This window comes from Botryllus schlosseri, chromosome 15 (genome assembly GCF_051294905.1).
Source record: "Botryllus schlosseri isolate E-star chromosome 15, Bs_hap1, whole genome shotgun sequence".
NCBI lineage: Eukaryota > Metazoa > Chordata > Ascidiacea > Stolidobranchia > Styelidae > Botryllus > Botryllus schlosseri.
The window spans coordinates 22,597,596-22,616,299 of record NC_137250.1 but is presented as its reverse complement, the minus strand read 5'-3'; the positions used below and the strand labels follow the sequence as shown (position 1 = coordinate 22,616,299).

Genomic DNA, 18,704 nt, shown 5'->3' with positions numbered 1-18,704 from the left:
CTTATGAAGAAAGTACTTCTACTCGTACTTCAGTAGATTTTTTTCATTGCTACATCTAGTTCTACTTGAGTAGCTTTCTTGACTACTTCGACCACCTCTGTCACTCAACTAACTGCTATTTCTGTGTCGGTCTGGTTCTGGTTGCGGATTTTGAAAAGTGAGTAATTCTACTTCTAGTTCAGGCTGCGCATTTTGAAAATCCGGTAGTTTGACCAAATCTGGAGACAACACCTCTTTCTTTACTTCGCCTAGGCTAAGGTGAGTGTCTGATATTAAAGACTACTCCAAGTTGTTTCGACACCTTCCTATCTTTTCATTGTATCGCAGTCTTGTGATGTTTTGAACGATGAAAATATTAATAAACCTGATTGATTGATTGATTGATTGATTTTGGCTTGTCGAATTCTATGAATCAACAGACCGTGAAAATTATCGGCGATATATCTTTACACAGCTCAGTGAAATTTGTAGCCAAGGATACGAGACGCGAATTACGCCGGAAATGGAATCTGAAACGTCATAACAGTTGAAGTGCTGAAGGTTTAATTTCCAGTGGATGGGTATTAACTTGAATTGCTTTAGAAGATGTCGAGCAATGCTTTCTGTTCTAATCAAATTCGCGTTAATCAGCCTGGCTATTAGCATACCCAAACGATGTCTGAGAACGGTTCTACGCACTCCGTTGAAGTAAACACACTGTCTCAAGTCTCATCATGCCTATTTGATTTAAAACATACCGGTAATGACATATACTCCACTGCATGGTACGGTGCATATAGAAAGCGTGGAAAAGTTCATCTCATGTTTTACCAATAGCCTACAATACAGGAGTCGTACAAGAGGATAAATTTCAGTGACATTAACCTCACATTTTCGTAATGAATCATGTTTAGTAGAGTTGCGTAGCGTACAACTGATTGTCTGCTCCTTCTCTAGTTCATACATGGCCACAAAACGTAGCACACTAACATTAGGAATCCATTTTATTCGATGTGTTTATGCTTGGGACATAAATCCTCTAAACGTGCCCCAGTCACCTCTCTTGTGACAGATTTTGCGATTTTACACAATGTGGGGAAAATTTCTATCAACTGCAATTAGTTGCAGAAGATTTAGGCTACCTAGATCACACCCAGGATGCAGCATATATCACTGGAACCAATTAAATATCAAGGTTGAAAATCGGATATGCATCGGTGTGACTTTTCAGGTTATGCTTCACAGTTATTTCAAGGAAATACATGTGAAATATAGGATCTGGTATTTCTGTTCGTTTTGGAAAGAATTGTGTTCTTACCAATTGCATATATTTTTTGTATTATTCTTGACGATATCCAGATCTCCTTGTTACACCTTGTTTTTTTCACATATTGTTCACCTTACTTTTATTCTTAATTGTATATTGACTGCATATTGCTGAACCAAATAAACACAATTCTGATTCTGATTTCGAGTTCAGTCAATGTTGACTTCCCATACTTTTAACAGATTTGTTTGTGACTTAGTTGTAGCTGTTTTGAGGAAATATATTTTTAATCACATTTAATGAAGCTGACTGTGTTTTACAATGCATAAGGTTCATGGCTATTTCTGTTCCGTTATTCACAGGTGTTCCTTGTTAAAATGAATACTATTGCATAGTTATGGGTTCTGATATCAGATGCGGCGGGCTTCTCTTCACGTCAAAGTTCGATTCTGGAAATTTAGCTTCCGTGGAAAAGGTCGAAAAATCGGATAGCGACAGCGATGGTCCGACCACCGATCCTTACGGAATACGGATCGTACCGGACTACGAATTCAACGTCAGCACAAAACCAGATTGTGGAGGTACGCCGTTCGAAAATGGAAACCGATCGTGGTTTTATTTCGGAGTACGAGGATATAATCCAAGCAAGATCATAAAACTGAACATTGTGAATTTAAATAGGCAAGGTAAACTGTACAGTCAAGGTATGTCGCCTATGGTGAAAGTTGTGCCTTCAAAACCTAAATGGGAGCGTGTACGCGACCGCGCTACTTATCAAGTCGTAGACGGACAGTTTACCCTATCATTTACACATCGTTTTTCCGAATCTAAAGGAGGTACTACGTATTTTGCCTTCTGCTACCCGTGGTCATACACAGAAAGTCAAGATCAATTAGAGAAACTTGACCAAAAATTCCCTGGATGCGCTGAACTTCGACCTGGTCAATCACCAGACAGCACTATATATTATCACAGAGAAGTGGCGTGTCTTTCTCTTGATAAACGCAAAATCGATTTGCTAACGATCACATCGTGCAAAGGAATGTCCGACGAACGTGAGCCTAGGTTAGAAAATCTATTTCAAGACGACACAATAAAGAGACCTCATAAATTTGCAGGAAAAAAGGTGTACTACGTCAGCAGTAGAGTACATCCCGGCGAGACGCCTGCGAGTTTTGTATTTAACGGGTTTCTCGAGTTTGTACTTCGCGATAATGATGCTCGAGCTCAAGTGTTACGAGACAAATACGTAATCAAAATGATACCAATGCTAAACCCAGATGGAGTCTACAGGGGCCATTACAGGACAGACCAAAAAGGAGTGAATTTAAATCGGCTATATTTACAACCCGATTTCAATCTGCACCCGTCGATATACACGTCAAGATCGCTGTTATTATTTTACCACCATTTTTATAGGATTTGCGCTAAGGAAAACGGCCATGGACCATCAATTACAGAGAAGAACAATAATGATGATTTTTTTACGATCGGAGATGCCTCCGACGATGATTCTGAATTGACAACGCCAGAACAAACGATCAAAGTTGAAAATGTCGCAGATTCTTATTCTCAATATTATCGCGGCGATCATAGCAGCGTGCCCCCTCGCGAAAGCGGAATCGCGTTTTACGTAGACTTGCACGGACACGCCTCAAAACGTGGATGCTTCATATACGGAAATCACTTGGAAAACGAAGACCATCAAGTGGATAATTTGCTTTTTCCGAAATTAATCTCGTTAAACACTCCGCACTTTGACTTCAACGGATGCAACTTCACCGAAAGAAACATGTACCTCAAAGATAAAAGAGACGGAATGTCCAAAGAAGGCAGCGGGCGTGTTGCTATATTCAAGACAACCGGCATAATACATAGTTACACGCTCGAATGTAATTATAACACGGGAAGGACTGTAAATTGTATCGCGGCCGGTGCTCACGGTAGAGCTACGCCACCGCCACCCGCTGGATTCCCTCCTAAATACACGCCCGAAATTTTTGAAGGCGTTGGAAGAGCGATGGCTATCGCCGCGTTAGATTTTAACGGGATCAACCCGTGGTCTCGTTTGAAGCAATCTGAATTCACGTCGCTCGATAATTTACGGAATTGGATGATCCGATACGTGAGATCATCGAGGGGTGCTCCGATTCTGCCGAGGAAAATGACGACACGCATACCGATTACTAACGCAAACCTTGGAAGTAATGCCAATGGTAACGGGAATACTGTAAATAATGGGAAAAATGGTCAAAGCAGATACTCTGGAAACAGCAACAGCAGTAACGAAGCCCGTAAAAATGGGCAGACGCAAAATTCGCGAAATGGCAACCAAAACAACTCGAACAATACTTCGTTCGGAAAAAAGGTCAGCGTCAGAGGTAACTTGTCTGCGTTTAAATCAGCGTCGACAACAACAGTCGGATCGTATCAATCAGGGAATAGATTCTCGAACCGCCAAAAATCCTTAATCAAAGTCACTGTTAATAATAACAGCAGACATGTGCAGAAAATTTACGATAAAAACGGTCGTCCCATACTACCAGCGCCCAAAACGAAATCAACTGCAGACACACCAGTTACGTTATCATTCACTACAATGAACAACGGTACCAAAAACTTGGCATCTCCCAGCACACCAAATATGTCTCCCACAGCACCATTTCCATCAGGAATACCGATTTTGACCAACGGTCAACATAATGATACAAACGATCCTTTACTGCAGTATATAAAAAGTTTGGAAAACAACCCGAATCTTCCTCTGCCTTTGGAAGGCGCGGCCAACCTTTTCAGCCATCACGAAAACTTAAACGGGCAGTTCGACCCAAAAGCCATACCGCCGCCGTATCATACAATACCGCCACACGTCAGAAACTATCTGATCATGCAAATCTTAGCGCAAGAATACCATCTCACTGATTTGGAGCTGAAAATTCCAGATAATAAATCAGTGCTGATGGCCAAGAAGCAAGCATACATGCTCAACAAAAGCCCTTTTACTGGAATCAGTCCGAAGCAGAAACCGCAAGGCATACAATATCCGAGATTACGGGAAAGCGGATTTATCGGACCGCAAGTATGCAAGCCACCGGCTTTTACAGGCAAAGGAAATAATTCTTTTGAAGCACCGTTGAATCAGAAAATGACGCTGTCGCGATCAGACCTCAACAGGTCAAGGTATATCGCGTCTGCTACATCGCACGGTACAGTTACGCCACAGTCGATCGTATTTTCTATGAACGGCGTGGAAAAGCATTTACCATTAAGTGTAACACGTAAACCACTGATTCATTCCAAAGACGACGGTATACTTGCGAATGGTCACGCAGAAGCACCTTCGCAGGCTACCACACGCCCACCCATTGTGCATTTCGAACCCAACAGCGGTCTCATTCCAGAAGCATCTATGCAAGTAGAGAACAGGAAATTAACGACGCCTGGCAGCAAGAAATTCGTAAGCAAGTTGAAACCCCCGCGAAAAATCAGTTCAGGACGCGATTTCGGCCGTCGTAGCGTGACTAAGCTAACACCAGAACCGCTAAAACCTCCACGCAGCGCCACCAATTCGAGACAAAATGGACGTGTGTCATGCGAGCCAGTATTATCAGGAGAAGCACTTCATCTTGCTCCACGAATGCCTAAAATGTTTGCCGATCCCGAAGAGCCAGCGGAGACACATCAATTTATCACAGCACCGACTCCAAACACAAGCCCGTCTGGAGATTTGAGCAATAACACATCTCCTACAGCTATCAACGCCAATCTTATGATGATGAACTGTAGTCCGATAATGAGAGAGAGTGAGATTGAACTCCTGTAGAGTTAATGATTGACTATGTTGGACAAGAAGATGTCTTATTTGTCGCGGATTATCGGATGGAGCTTCACATGGAAAAGTATTGGATTCTTGAAAAGATGAATAATGTTTTTCAATTCTAATGTCTGTACATTTGCGTGGAATGGACAATCGTCATGAAACACTTGTTGACTTGGATTATATACAGTAATAAATTAAGCCCTGTGGCTTGGAGAAAATATTGATTGGCTGTCGATATAATGTTTGTATTTCCTTGCCTCTCAGCTGCAACACGATTGCTTTGGGATATACTACCATCATTACGGTTATGGCATTTAGGTATTTGTAGGTTGATATAATCTGTTGATATTCTATGACCACCTACTGAATATGCTATCCAATCAAATATGAGATTTGTGATATGAAATGAAGCTTAATGTTGAGATGAAATTGTTTGGCGAAAGGAATTCCGTTTTTGCTGATCGTATTTCCAATGCATGATTAGATAATGATGTATACTGCCGCAGCAAAGTAGCAAAATGCCAGCATCCACAATTGGAAACATCCCTGACCAATTCAAAGGTCTTCACTTGAATCAAAACATTACTGCGAATGGACTCCGATATAGCGTTTTTCAGATCTGATTATATGCCTAACCGATTTTCCAAAAATGTCAAAAATGAGTGTAAGTAACATATTTTACTTTGTGCCAATTTCCGAGATTATTTCTTTTGTAGTATTTCATGCATAATAGTTGTAGTGATAATACCGTTTTCTTATTGCCACGTCAAGCAAACAGATTGACTGCTAGCTTTGTAGTCATCCTGATTTTTTATCGATCATTATTAGATTTATTCTATTGCAAGTTGATATTCGGTACCGGCCTCACCTTAATCCTCATTAGTGCGTGCCGTTTGAATTGAATTTGAGCAAAATTAATGAATTTCATAATTGGACCTCAATATCACTATAAGCCAACAAAAGTATAATGTACTATGCCGGCTTAACTAGTTATATGGGCCTGTAAGACATAATTTCTTTCTCAAAATATTCAAACTAGAGACCCCCCCCCATTCTGAGATGCTGCTACATCTGCCTACAGCCATTTTCTGACATACTCATGCGGTAAGCACCGATTATTGAACACCTAATACCGTATCAAGATGTATTTAAAATGCAATATGTTCTTGAAATAATCAAAAGCAACGTAGGTATACATTCCAGTTTAAAGAGCTTTACTTCCCATCCTGTTATATGTATAAATGAAATTTTTGCTTGATTTTCCATGAAGTGTTTTTGAGTGATGCATTCACAATTTTTACAGGTGTACACTGTACAGTGTACTGTACATCCGAGCAATTTTAGCTTTACATCCAGTCCTATACACGGAGGCTATTGCTGGCGCTCCTGTTCTGTTATTATTTTCCGATTTTGTTATTTTAATAGATAGCGTATGTTTATATGATCCCGTTAGAGGGGAACACTGTATAAAAACTTTGATGTTCTTTTAGTTTGATTTGACTGATTTGAATTAACGCTTGAATGTGAAAATGTTGTCCAAAAGTACAAGGGTGAGTTCATTCATTACTTCTTGTTGAATTAGGTCTTCTTCAAGGGACTGAAAAGTGGGAGACACGCTCGCTCAATGATAAACATGTATTTCTTTACATTCATGATTTCAATATAACATTACCATTTAGTAACATAATCCTACTTGGTCTAAGTCTAAGTCAAGTCTACTTGGTTTTGAGTTGAAATTTAACTTGTTAGTTCTATTCCTACCTGAGTAGTAATGCTGACTACTTAGACTACTTCTGTGCATAGCTAGGTAGGACATGAGGGCCATGCCCTATGTGCCCTCTGGTTTACATAGCATCCATGAATACTCTGTGTCGCTCTTTCAGCTGATTGTATGAAAGAAATTGCTACATTCTGTTTCATTAATTTATGACCTGTATCCCTGTTTCCAGATTGGACGTGGCTTCCAGAAGAAAGTGGCTGGGTATGAAATGTGTTATATTCAGTCTGATTAGTTGTACCAATGTAGTAGCATAGAACATCATGTTTAGGGAACAAATTTTTGTTGATCTTTTATACAAGCTGGCAATTTTGGTATTGTTTCATCGTAAGAATTTGATATGCTACTATAATCAGTATGTGCACTTTCGGCCAGTGAGGAATAGTGATGCTGGGCACAGGAGAATAGATGTGTTTGAAGAAAAACAATATTTTGTAACTGAAATCAATTTCAGCATTTCAAAATGCTTTACTAAGCGTTCTTCCGAACTCTGAAATCAGATTGCGGGCCCCGTGTTGGTGACCCCTAATCTCAACTGAAGGTATAACTAATGTGCGACTGTATATATTTTGTAATTCATTCTTCTATTGCAGTTATCAATATATATTTCCAACCAAACCCATATTCAATTTACCGCACAAATTATACTATGAATTGCCGATTTAACTTTTAGGGACCACAGAACAATCAGATACAAATGTGCAATGAATAATACAATCGCCGACGTGCTCAAACAGAGACCTGGATGGGTGGAATCAAAGGAGTACGTTTGTCAAAGCTTCGTATTCAGTGACATAGCTGTCATCAGCGTTAAGAGTTTACCATCTTCTACACAGAGGTGAAGATTGGGATTTTTATTGGTGCGACGTAGGATGGTTACGTGAGAACTTCGATCACATCTACATGGAGGAACATGTTAGGATATGCCATTTTAGAAATCATTATGAGGTAATTAATGATGTTGATGACTACCTGTCTATATTGTATAATCTCTGATTTTTATTCAAGTTGACAAGGAAGAATTTGATGGTGAAAAATTTGAAAAGGTTGAAAAAGCAATTAGAAAGAGAATCAAAGTCGGAAGCAACGAAATGTGATTTCTTTCCTACAACATACGAGTTACCGGTGAGTAATATTATTGCGTCTCAATAATTTCTCCAAAACTGTTTTGTACCCAAGTATATTCTCAAATATAAATTACTCGCATCGGCATATACCCAACCGCCACTAAGAGTTAATTTATCAACGACAGTTATAGCTTTGATACTACTTTCCACTGTGGAAGCATTGAAACCTAGATTAGTCGTATAGTTATATAGTTACACATAGCAATGGAAATAACATCCGTGAAGTCATAATCAACCCACAGCATTGTCACAAAGTGCAATGAAATAAGTATGGTCTACAGAATCCAAATTATATTAAATGCAATGTAGAACAGGCATTTTATTCTTGTAGCTGCATAAAAGGGACATATTTAAAGATATCCCACATCTTTCATACTGTTATGACGCCATAATGAGTGATGCTCGAATATTTGTCTCAACGCCTATTACTCGATCCAGAATAATCACTGAGGTACTCGAGAGTGCCCAGCCTTCATGACTTGTAAGTAATGTATGTTTGAGTATATTGTGCCAGCATCAATGTGTGCACAACCTGCTTATTATTTCGTAAATTGTCTCCACAACAGCAAAAATAACTTACTGATGTCTCTTGTAACAGAGTGAATATCATATATTTGTTGAAGAGTTTAAAAAGAATCCGGGAACGGTGTGGATAATGAAGCCGGTCGGTATCTTTTACAAACTCTGTGTAGAATCGAGTTACATCACTTCAATTCACTCGCGTCACAGGTTGCGAAATCACAAGGCAAAGGCATCTTTCTTTTCAGAAGATTAAAAGACATCACCGATTGGAAAAAGGTGACATAACTTTCATCTACCTGTTTAATAACAGGCTTAGCGTGTTTGTTTTCTATGAATGACGTCGTTGGTATGATTGGTTGTTGATGTTTTGTTCCAAACCAGGAGGGTTATCGAGTAAATGGAGACGAACGGAGGGAAGAGACAAAAGACGTCGAGACTTATATTGTACAGAGATATCTCGAAAACCCGTATTTGATCGGAGGGAAAAAATTTGATCTTCGCGTTTATGTTTTAGTAAATTCGGTAAGTTGCCGATATTTTCAGTAAATTCTATATTCAGATTGAAATAAAACCGAATATTTTCCGCTAACACTTGTCAGAGGTCATCGTCAGCAACTAGTAATAACGATTGCCTCTGACGAGTGTCAGCCGAAAATATTCGGGTTCATTTTAATATCAGCATATTATTCTATTGTATATTGAATGTCAGTACCTCCAAGAATCTCTTCAATAAATTCTCTACATATACTTTGTAATCCTAGACCAGTGGTTCTTAACCGCTGGTTGTCGTCAACTTTCCAGCCAGTTTGCCAAATATAGGAATGTCCATTATTTAGAGATTTGCAACACCAAATTTTTGATTGATTCAGGAAAACTACTTTTGAAACACTTTCTCACTTGATATGGAGTTCGTGGGCTACTTTCAATTAATCGTACGTCTAAATTCTGCAAGTCTCAGGCCACCAAACTGTTTAAGACAAGTAATATGCGGAAGTTAATTTCACAAAAATCAGCAGTAGGCCTGCAATTTGACTATATAATTTAATCTAGCGAACATTTCATTCAAAAGTCACCCAACAGCCAATTTCTCATTAACTAATGGTCCAATTCTGTATTTTGAGTTGGATACTTCTGTCATAGCAGCATTCAGGGTTGATTTTGACTTTCAAACTCCACCAATCCGCAAAATGTGTTATCAAATATTACCGTGAGCTGCAAAGGATGAGAACCACAGTCCTAGACAACGCAAACGGGATTCAAATATAATCGATCTTTGGTTACAAATCAATCTTTAAGAAGCAATGGTTTACTCGTTTCAGTATGTTCCTCTGAAAGCTTGGCTTTATCGGGACGGATTTGCCAGATTTTCCAACACTCGATTTTCGCTGGACAGTATTGACGACAGTTGTATCCTTGAAAATTAATGTCGACGCATGTTTTTATATAATTTATTTGAAATGCATTACCTAAAAGTTATCCACCCTGCATTTCTATAATTTATTCTATTCTCTGTTGAAGCCTTAATTGTCTTAATTAGATGTTCATTTGACGAATGTCGCCATACAGAAGACAGCTCCTGACTACGACCCTGATAAGGTTTGTTGCAATCCCACTGTCTTTGGTTTTCCATGTTCCAGTCTCTTTTATGACTCTATCTACACGCTGAGACACACATATACTCTACAACGCTGTCATTAATTTGCTTTAACATATTATAATTCAGTACTACTTTTGAGGTAAAAAAAAATGTTTTGACTCTCTTCTCTCAAGCTACTGCTAAATTATATTTGCAATGAGCTTATATACATTTGATTTCCAATTTTCCGGGATGATGTGTGTGTTTTTATTTTTCCTTGTTTTTCATTCCTTGTATTTTTTAGTTAATCTGAAGTTTAGAGGGTAACGACTTCTGCGGTAAGATGCTCCTGGCCTGAGTCGCCTGGCTTTGATGACTCTGTTATATCTATACCTTGCTGATCTGTATATCACATTGTGCCCAATTGAGTTTTGTAAAGATTCCCTCTCTCTCTCTCTCTGTCACCTATTCTCTGAATAAACATATTTTTCAAAAACATGGTACAAGTATATTGATATCTTGTCAGCTTGATTTCTGCTATTGATATTCGGGAATATTGTGAAGACTTTACACTTATTCTTTAATCCAATGCCAATGTTTTTCAGGGATGTAAATGGTCACTTCAACAACTGCGAACATATTTAACTGCCAGGCATGGCTATGAAGCGGTGAGTGTTTGTGTGGAACCCCAAATGAAAGGCAATGGTTGTGTACATTACAATAAATGTAGCACCATTGAATTATAACTTATGTTGAAACACTTGTTTTCAGAAGCTGAATTATTATACTAAAGACAAATGTACACTCATGTTTCAGGTGGAAAATATGTTTCGTCAAATGAATGAAATCTTTATCAAAAGCCTTCAAAGCGTCCAGAAATGCATCATCAACGACAAACACTGCTTCGAGCTGTATGGATATGACATTTTAGTCGACTCAAACTTGAAATTGTAAGTGAAAAATGACGTAAGTAATGTATAATAAGTAAAGTAATATAATGAAAATAAATAAGCTTTAAATCTATTCAAGTAGAAGTAGTCTTAATGCATAATCACTTGAGTAAGAAGCCAACGTAGGCAAACCCTACTTGATTACTTTGAAAAGTTGAAGTATTTTGTTTCTGAATACCTGTGGATATGTGACGCGCTGATGAAATGGAAAATAATTTTACGAATAATAATCAGGCCAATTTTGTTTCGAAAAATGCTTCTTGTACAAGTTTGATGCTCATATTTCTCTTCTATGATATATTTAACGGATCAGGACAGAGAAATCTGTCTGAAAATTGTCTGTAGGCATAGATACCAGCAGCATTTCTTGTATGTCATTCAGTGCGCATGCCTCATCTTTACATCGCCTAGCCCCTGGCGGGTGTCTGATTTCAAAGACTACTCCAAGTCGTTTAGACACCCTCCTATCTTTTCGTTGTGTCGTAGTCTTGTGGTGTTTTGAAATGACAAAATTCTTAATAAACTGATACTTGAAATGTTTCAGATGGCTTCTTGAAGTGAACGCATCCCCATCATTGACAGCCAGTAACCAAGAGGACTACGATTTGAAGTATGGCCTTCTCGAGGACACTCTGAATATCGTAGATTTGGAAGGAAGGTGAGCAGTTGCATTTGTAACTAGGACTGGACACAATGATTCGAGTCGAGTATTGACAGATGAATTTTTAGAGTATTGAAATTAAACGCTCCTTGCCACTAAGTGTTAATTTATCGACGAAAATTATAGTTTCGATACAATTTTCCACTGTGTAAAACCTCGATCGGTCGTATTGCAGCATACGAACATGTAGCACCAAGCTATGCACGTTAGAGAAAATGACATATCTGTGAAATCGAGATCAATGCACCGCGTTGTACAAAGTGTCTTTAATGTGATGGAGAATTGTCGTTGCATTTCTTTGTGGTGCATATTTCACCTTTCCGCATCATTCGTACAGTTATGGGCGTCATAATGATCGATACTGGCATCAGGGTTGTAACCAAGTCACAAGTCAATCTCACTTATAGTTCTGACTCGAGTCAAGTTAATTAAAAATATGGCAGTTCGTGAAAATGCCATATAGTGTATAGCTTTATTTTCGGAAAATATAAAGCATTACTACAGTTGCTTTTATACTTCAACGTGTATATTCGCCAGACAAAGGAACGGACACTATAATTAGAACGCAACGTATAATACTCGTAATTGAAACAAAAATGCAAAAACTACTTCTAAACAGCGGAAAACATATTTCATGTCTTTTATCCAGAATGTTTCAACGGTGGTCTGCTAAAAACAGGTCTAACGTTAAAAAAAAGTCAAAGTTCACTTTTCCAGATTAGGACACTTCATGGGCTGCTAGGTATAACAGGTAATTGCTAGATTGCGAAATGGTAGTTTCAAACGTTATGGGGGCTATACTTACTGTGATGAAATATTTGATATAGGCGACAATGTGGTGTGAACGGAACCACGCCAACCCGGTATATAAATTATATTCAGTGATAATTTCGTTAAGACATATTTTTCACTCCATATCTACTGTGTGCGAATCGCAACGAAAATTCTGGGTATTACATGACTTTTATGCAAATTAAATGTTTGTACTACGTGAACACAGCCTCCAAATTCCTTCGGCTATCTTTCTTATTGGGGGGGATTAAACTACTTCTACTTGACAAACTGAAAATGCCCGTTCGAACTGAAAATGACAAACTGGAAATAGCGAAAAGTAAGTAAGTAGTTCACAAAATATTACGAAGAAGAAGTAGCGGGAAAAAAGATCTACTTGGGTAAGTACCAGAAGTAGAGGAAAACTACTTGAGTACTTTGAAAAAGTAGAAGTACTTCGTTACTGACCACCTCTGGTCATTTTCAACTCACCGCCGAGTCCAAGTCAGCTAGAAGCGACTCGAGTCCAAGTCATTATGTTCACTGTACAGTTTTCAGTTCGATCCGGTTCAACCCTCTTTTTTCAACCCTGCTCGAGTGATATAGAATGGCTCGCGTTCATAATATACTAATTTTCCTCAGTCTTAACAGTTTCCGGCCCTATTTGCCAAGTATCAGGACTGATAGACAAAATCTCAATCATGCGGTGACTTTACTATTCTTCGAAGTTACAACGAAATGTCTGTCTTGGCCTTCCTGGTCTCGAGTCATGTGACTTGGTTCGAGTCATGCACAATGACTCGAGTACAAGTCAAGATATTGTGAAAAAATGGCTCGAGTCAAGTCGAGTCACCAAAAATTCGCGAGTCGAGTCATTACAACCCCGACTGGAATATCACTCAGGAACTTGACATCACCCAGCCCTATTTGTAACACTCGTATTCACCGTGCATAATATTCGCCAGAATGACGGGTAAAGAAAAGCGAGCTGGCGGATTCGATCTGATGTGGAATGACGGTCCGATCTATGCCGATGAATCCGGAATGGACAGTCTTGGAGGTCCCAGTTATGCCACAAACACATTCCTAGGTACGCTACTACAATTTGTATCGAATTGTGAAAATGTGAGTTGATGCTGGGCAGACTTGCAGACTGAAAATTGAGCTCAGTTCATTTCAAATCAGAGATCTCTCTCATAAGCACGGGAACGACAAATGTTTGCACACTAAAATGGGGTCGTTTTGCACTATACGTTACTCCTGTAGCATTATCAGCGAAACCAGAAATTGACATTAGAAGCACAGAAACATTTCACAAATCAGATTAGAATTTGATTGCTAGCATTTCTCCAATCAGACAACTAGAATCATCTAGTTGCCCAAGTCTGGCAAAGGGTTCAAAAGGCTAGTCAGCAAGCATATCAAGCCTGCGCTTTTACCTAGCTATTTGTGTCCGGCCCACTTGTAATAAAACAGAAAATATAGGGCACTCACCCTGCTAGCTTTTTTAAATGTGGCCCGTGTGGCAACTTTGCGAAAGCATTTTATTCCAAGTTTGTGCAAGTTCAGTAATTCCAATTCTAATATAGTATGGAAAAGACTGTGTAGGTGCACTTCTGATTCAAATCTATTTTGCAAAAGCTGAAACTTTTCTAGTTGTACAACTAACAGCCCGCTACTCTTCATTTCTGGTGTTATTTCATCCTGTCTACTAATTCAAACCAATTCGTATTCTTTCAGGTTGTCACAATGACAGAAAACGCCAACTCATCCAGCTATTCCGATCTCTTCAGTCAAAGAAAGCTGGCACGGTGTGAAATTCTTCGAATTCGATATTTATCGGTCCGGCGTGGAATTCTCACTTCGCTAGTAACGTCAGAGATTACGTTCCCAGCATACTTTTCTACATTTCTGTGTGATATATTGCCATATTTTTTTGTATATGCTGCTTAAGTAATGCAGTAAAACTTGTAATAGAGCAATGGAACTATCCGTGACGCTTTAGAATACAGATCCTCATAATACATTTTTAAAACATATTCATATTTATACCCTGGTATTAAAGAGTCTATAAAATATATCACAACTGTGCCTTTGGATGAGTCATTACTCAGTAGCTGAGTGAGGATATGTCATATTTCATCAATAAATGCTACTATTTTAAATACTGAAACTGTTTACTGTTGTTTGAATCTACTGCAATGAATAAACGTGGATGGTTACTATTTATGTGTACTTATGTAAATCTTGGGTGAATTGCTAGCTCTGAGTCATCACTACCAACAGTGCCATAGCCAGGGGTGGGTTTTGGTGGTCGTCACCCCACCAATGTCAAACTCAAGTTTGATTACACCTCCAATATTTCTTAGCTCAATAATGATTGATGAGTTGCTGCAGAACTGAATCAATTTAGTTGTGTTTTAGTTAGTTGCGGTATTTCAAAGGTCGTTAGTTCTATTTCTGAAAAGTGATTACTTCTAGTTACACATTTTGAAAATTCAGGGGTTCAGAAGTCAGAACATCAATATCGCATCACAAAACGTTTTGTAGTACCAAGATAATTTCATTTGACTCGGAAGTTTACTTTCCGAGATCATACACCAACTAGCTAACTGCTATGACTGATCTAGTCTCTTACTCTTTTCACATTTGGTCTGTAACAGGCAGGAAGGATAGAGAAGATAATGTAATGGGCGAATAATTTGATATATACAACTTCACAGAGCAAAAGCTTATTCATGTGCCTCTCTGATTATGGCTCTGTATTCATTGACATGTGACTGTTCCAGAGTCTTTATGAAAATAGTAATGTCTCATCTTTGAAATGTTATTTTTTCCACTTCTGCGGTGTCGCGGATGATTTTGAATGTTTCAAATGTCTTGATGGAAATCATTTGCTCCCCAAAGAATTCTGCCTTATCTATTTTGGATTTCGGACTGCCAGTGGTTTGAAGCCACCTTTTTACATTTTCAACGGAATTCGCATCGCCTTCTATCGTGCCTTGCACTGTTTTATGTTTGGTGTTGATGATCCAACCGGTGACTTGATTTTGGTCACATTTCTTTTTTGTGTACTTCCGGAAAAAGACTCCCTGAACTTTACCAAACACTTCAAAATTCGATGATCGCAGATTCTTCGTCGATGACATTGCTCATTTTTATCGAGCCTGTCCACGGAATTTCATTGACAAATAGTGTAAAAACTAGGTAGCGAATTATCTAAATTGCAGAAATGCTAATTCGTACTGAAGTTGTAGCACAGAAAATAATGCAAGCTGGCAAAGCAAGACATGGAAGTAATATTTTTAAAATAACCGGTAGGAAAACAGCTAACATTGAGTTCAAGTCTTACAAGTCAGCCTTTACATTACATCTGGACTAGACAGCAAGGAATTGTAAATTTAAGTAACACAGATTGAATATTTACACAATATAATGACTCAAAGTAGGGCTTCTTTTTATAGACTAAGTAAGCTACAGAACCATGGTATAGTGCGAGCGAACAGTGAGTTCATGAGCCGTAAAACAAACGAGATTGTGAACTTGTTTGCCACTGGAATACAAAACTCTTAATTGATTTGTTTGCGCAGACACGAACACGGCGTTGTGAAATGCCTGTTACCAACAGTGACACAGCAAATTTTTCTATCACTTTGGCAGTTCATATTTCATTTGATCCAAGAGACTGTCAGGTTATGCTGATTGCCAGTGGTGATGGACATATCATGTAACAGTTCTATAAGAACTTTTGGTACAATACCAGCATATTGAGACACATTCCGGACAAGCATAATATGAAATCGCATATACGGTACTCAATCTGCTTGATACAGAATCAACGTAATTGCAACTATTCATATCGTTCCTCCCACAATATTTGCGTTTCTTATAAAACATGCATAAAAAGTGCATCTCATCAAAAATAAAAAGGAATACAGCAATTACGCAGTCTCAACGATTTCAAGTAAGGTCCAAATATATCAACAAGGCTAGTCTCATTGAATTTCGTCTTTTTTACGTAGAAATATGAAGATAGCTAATGAATGGAGTGCAGTGGAATTTAAAATATTAATGACCGTTCATAATAAAAAGAAGGCAATTTTATAATCATGCCTATAATAATACTCACGATGCCTTCAAATAACTGAATACGGTAATTGATATTGCGCACAAAGTTCTAGAATGCTGCGTTTTTGAATTACTGTTATTGTACATCGTGTGAACCCCTAATTTTATAGACTTGTTGATCATCGTTAGAGCCTGAATCGGATTATTGAGGAGATACCAATAAAACTGGTAACTTGTACAAATATACACTTATCAATATTCAAAAGATATGGATATGGCATCTAGCTAAAAGCACATTTATTTAGAGCATTTATTAGAACAGCCTTCCAGCCATTGCAATGCTTGCACATGAAATAAACTAGAAAGGCTGGATCTGGACACCTGTAAGAAGACAGATCAGTGTTCCTAGTCAGTTGCAGATCACTGTTCTCTAGCTCCCCACTACCATGCTGTGATGTTACAAATATTGCTGACATTTTTTATCGCAAATGGCCGATACCGATATAATCGACCGAGCTCTAATCATTACCAAATCAGCATATATAAAGGTTGATACTAATTAACCAATGTCAAAAATGCATTCAGTGAGAACATTTTCAACGATTGGCGAAACGTGACGGTGACGGTATTCCGAAAACATTCCATGATGTACTGCCGAACGAATACTTCTCACGATTAGTTAAACGTCTGCTACTCAATTCCTTGTCCTTTTTCTTCAATTCTTCCAACATGTCAGCAGGATTTTTGTAATTATATCTCAACGAATTATGACCGGTTTTAGCTTCGAAGAGTTCTTTTCTCGGTTTCAGCGCTGGAGTGTCTCCGTTGCTCATAGAATTTGGATTATTATCAATTTCAACATCGTTTTGAGATGTTTCATTCGCTTGAAATGCTTTTGCTCTTGAATTCTCCGTGGTGTAGTCTCTGTTGAAGATGATGTCTTCATTTTCAGGAGTTATATTCTTGATGTCAAGCTCAACTGTTGGGGATGTTCTTGCACAATCATTTTCTTCATTATTCTTGGATGATAGAATTCTCGCTTGTTGAAACATCTTTGTTTTGGGATTGTGAGATTCTCTGTAAGGATTTGTTACTATTTCGTCATCATTTCTGCTTTGAGAAGATCTCCTTCTCTTGTCTGGAAGAGACGGAACATACATGTTCGTATTTGAATATCTACTAAATGCGTTGTTACGATGATTTCTGTGTTGTGACATTACATGACTTTGGGTGTCGTAGTAATCGTTTTCAGAATATGTACTAGAAGCTGGTCGTATTCCATCGAACGAATCGCCTTGAAATTTGTGATTACTTTGATGTAACGCACCTTCAGTGAAGGCTCGGGATAGGGGGCGGAATTCATCGTAATGATTTTGTTTGTTGCGAGTTCTGCTTTTTTTGTTGCTATTATTTCTAAAAAATCCTTCAAAAACAACAAAGTTATTTACTTGCGGTATAGTCGCCCATAAATGAAAATGTTTGCGCAGGAATGACTTAAATTTTTGGGACGGGCGATCTACCGCTAATTGTGAAGGGTGTACGTGTTCGGCTTGTAGCATATGTTTGAAAAGTTTGAGTCCATATTCTTTTCTTTGGTGCGATTCATGCACATAGAAATCAAGTACACATAACGGATGGGTTTGATGATGGACACCTTCGTGGTCTAAAACGAAGAGTTGTTTTGTGCCTACTTTGATAAAACCCAGCACGGCTGTTGCTTTTGCTGTATTAGTTTTATTGGTCAATATATATATTCTATGAGAATTTGTCCTTAACTTCGATAACGAAGTGATGGGAGCCGATAATCTTTGTGCGTTTGCTGATTTTGCTCCGGCCGTGTCAATAATCTCTTGAAGCTCTCGATAGGCGGTCCATTTCTCCAACTGACAACCGGTAACCAAAGTTATAGTATCCTTCAGAACTTTGCCGATATCAAAATCGAACTCCATTGTGTAGTGAAAAGGGGTTTAATGCTTCCAATGACTGTGGCATCTTCTTTAATCCATCAGACAGAAAATCCTTGCATATCGGTACGTCCGATTTTCTTCAAAGCAGAAAACTATGGTATAGCATACCAGTATATCTATGCAGAATTTGAGTTTCTCATAAATTATTCAGTCCGTGCGAACTGTCAAAGTTTAAATAAAATCATGCTATTTAGCAATATTAGAGGTATGAATAACAGA

The 18,704-nt window shown here is 38.4% G+C and overlaps 4 protein-coding genes across 4 annotated transcripts; 2 read left to right on the top strand and 2 right to left on the bottom strand.

Annotated features, from left to right (window-relative positions):
• Positions 1 to 1,335: 1,335 nt before the first annotated feature.
• On the top strand, positions 1,336 to 6,007 carry LOC145456800 (cytosolic carboxypeptidase-like protein 5). The gene has a single exon (XM_080334926.1). The coding sequence runs from the start codon at positions 1,644 to 1,646 to the stop codon at positions 5,067 to 5,069; it is 3,426 nt and encodes a 1,141-aa protein (XP_080191052.1). The 5' UTR covers positions 1,336 to 1,643; the 3' UTR covers positions 5,070 to 6,007.
• A 230-nt stretch (positions 6,008 to 6,237) lies between these two features.
• Positions 6,238 to 14,675, top strand: LOC145456802 (putative tubulin polyglutamylase TTLL9). The gene is made up of 15 exons (XM_080334928.1): positions 6,238 to 6,616; positions 7,016 to 7,047; positions 7,517 to 7,606; positions 7,680 to 7,791; positions 7,852 to 7,968; positions 8,569 to 8,634; positions 8,700 to 8,768; positions 8,874 to 9,014; positions 9,812 to 9,899; positions 10,030 to 10,088; positions 10,674 to 10,736; positions 10,885 to 11,018; positions 11,563 to 11,676; positions 13,416 to 13,540; positions 14,191 to 14,675. The coding sequence occupies exons 1-15, from the start codon at positions 6,596 to 6,598 to the stop codon at positions 14,265 to 14,267; spliced, it is 1,308 nt and encodes a 435-aa protein (XP_080191054.1). The 5' UTR covers positions 6,238 to 6,595; the 3' UTR covers positions 14,268 to 14,675.
• Positions 14,676 to 15,263: 588 nt separating this feature from the next.
• LOC145457625 (acylphosphatase-1-like) lies at positions 15,264 to 15,599 on the bottom strand. The gene has a single exon (XM_080335847.1). It carries the CDS (start codon positions 15,597 to 15,599, stop codon positions 15,264 to 15,266), a length of 336 nt encoding a protein of 111 aa, XP_080191973.1.
• LOC145456801 (uncharacterized) lies at positions 15,583 to 18,680 on the bottom strand. The gene has a single exon (XM_080334927.1). It carries the CDS (start codon positions 18,465 to 18,467, stop codon positions 17,115 to 17,117), a length of 1,353 nt encoding a protein of 450 aa, XP_080191053.1. The 5' UTR covers positions 18,468 to 18,680; the 3' UTR covers positions 15,583 to 17,114.
• Positions 18,681 to 18,704: the final 24 nt, after the last annotated feature.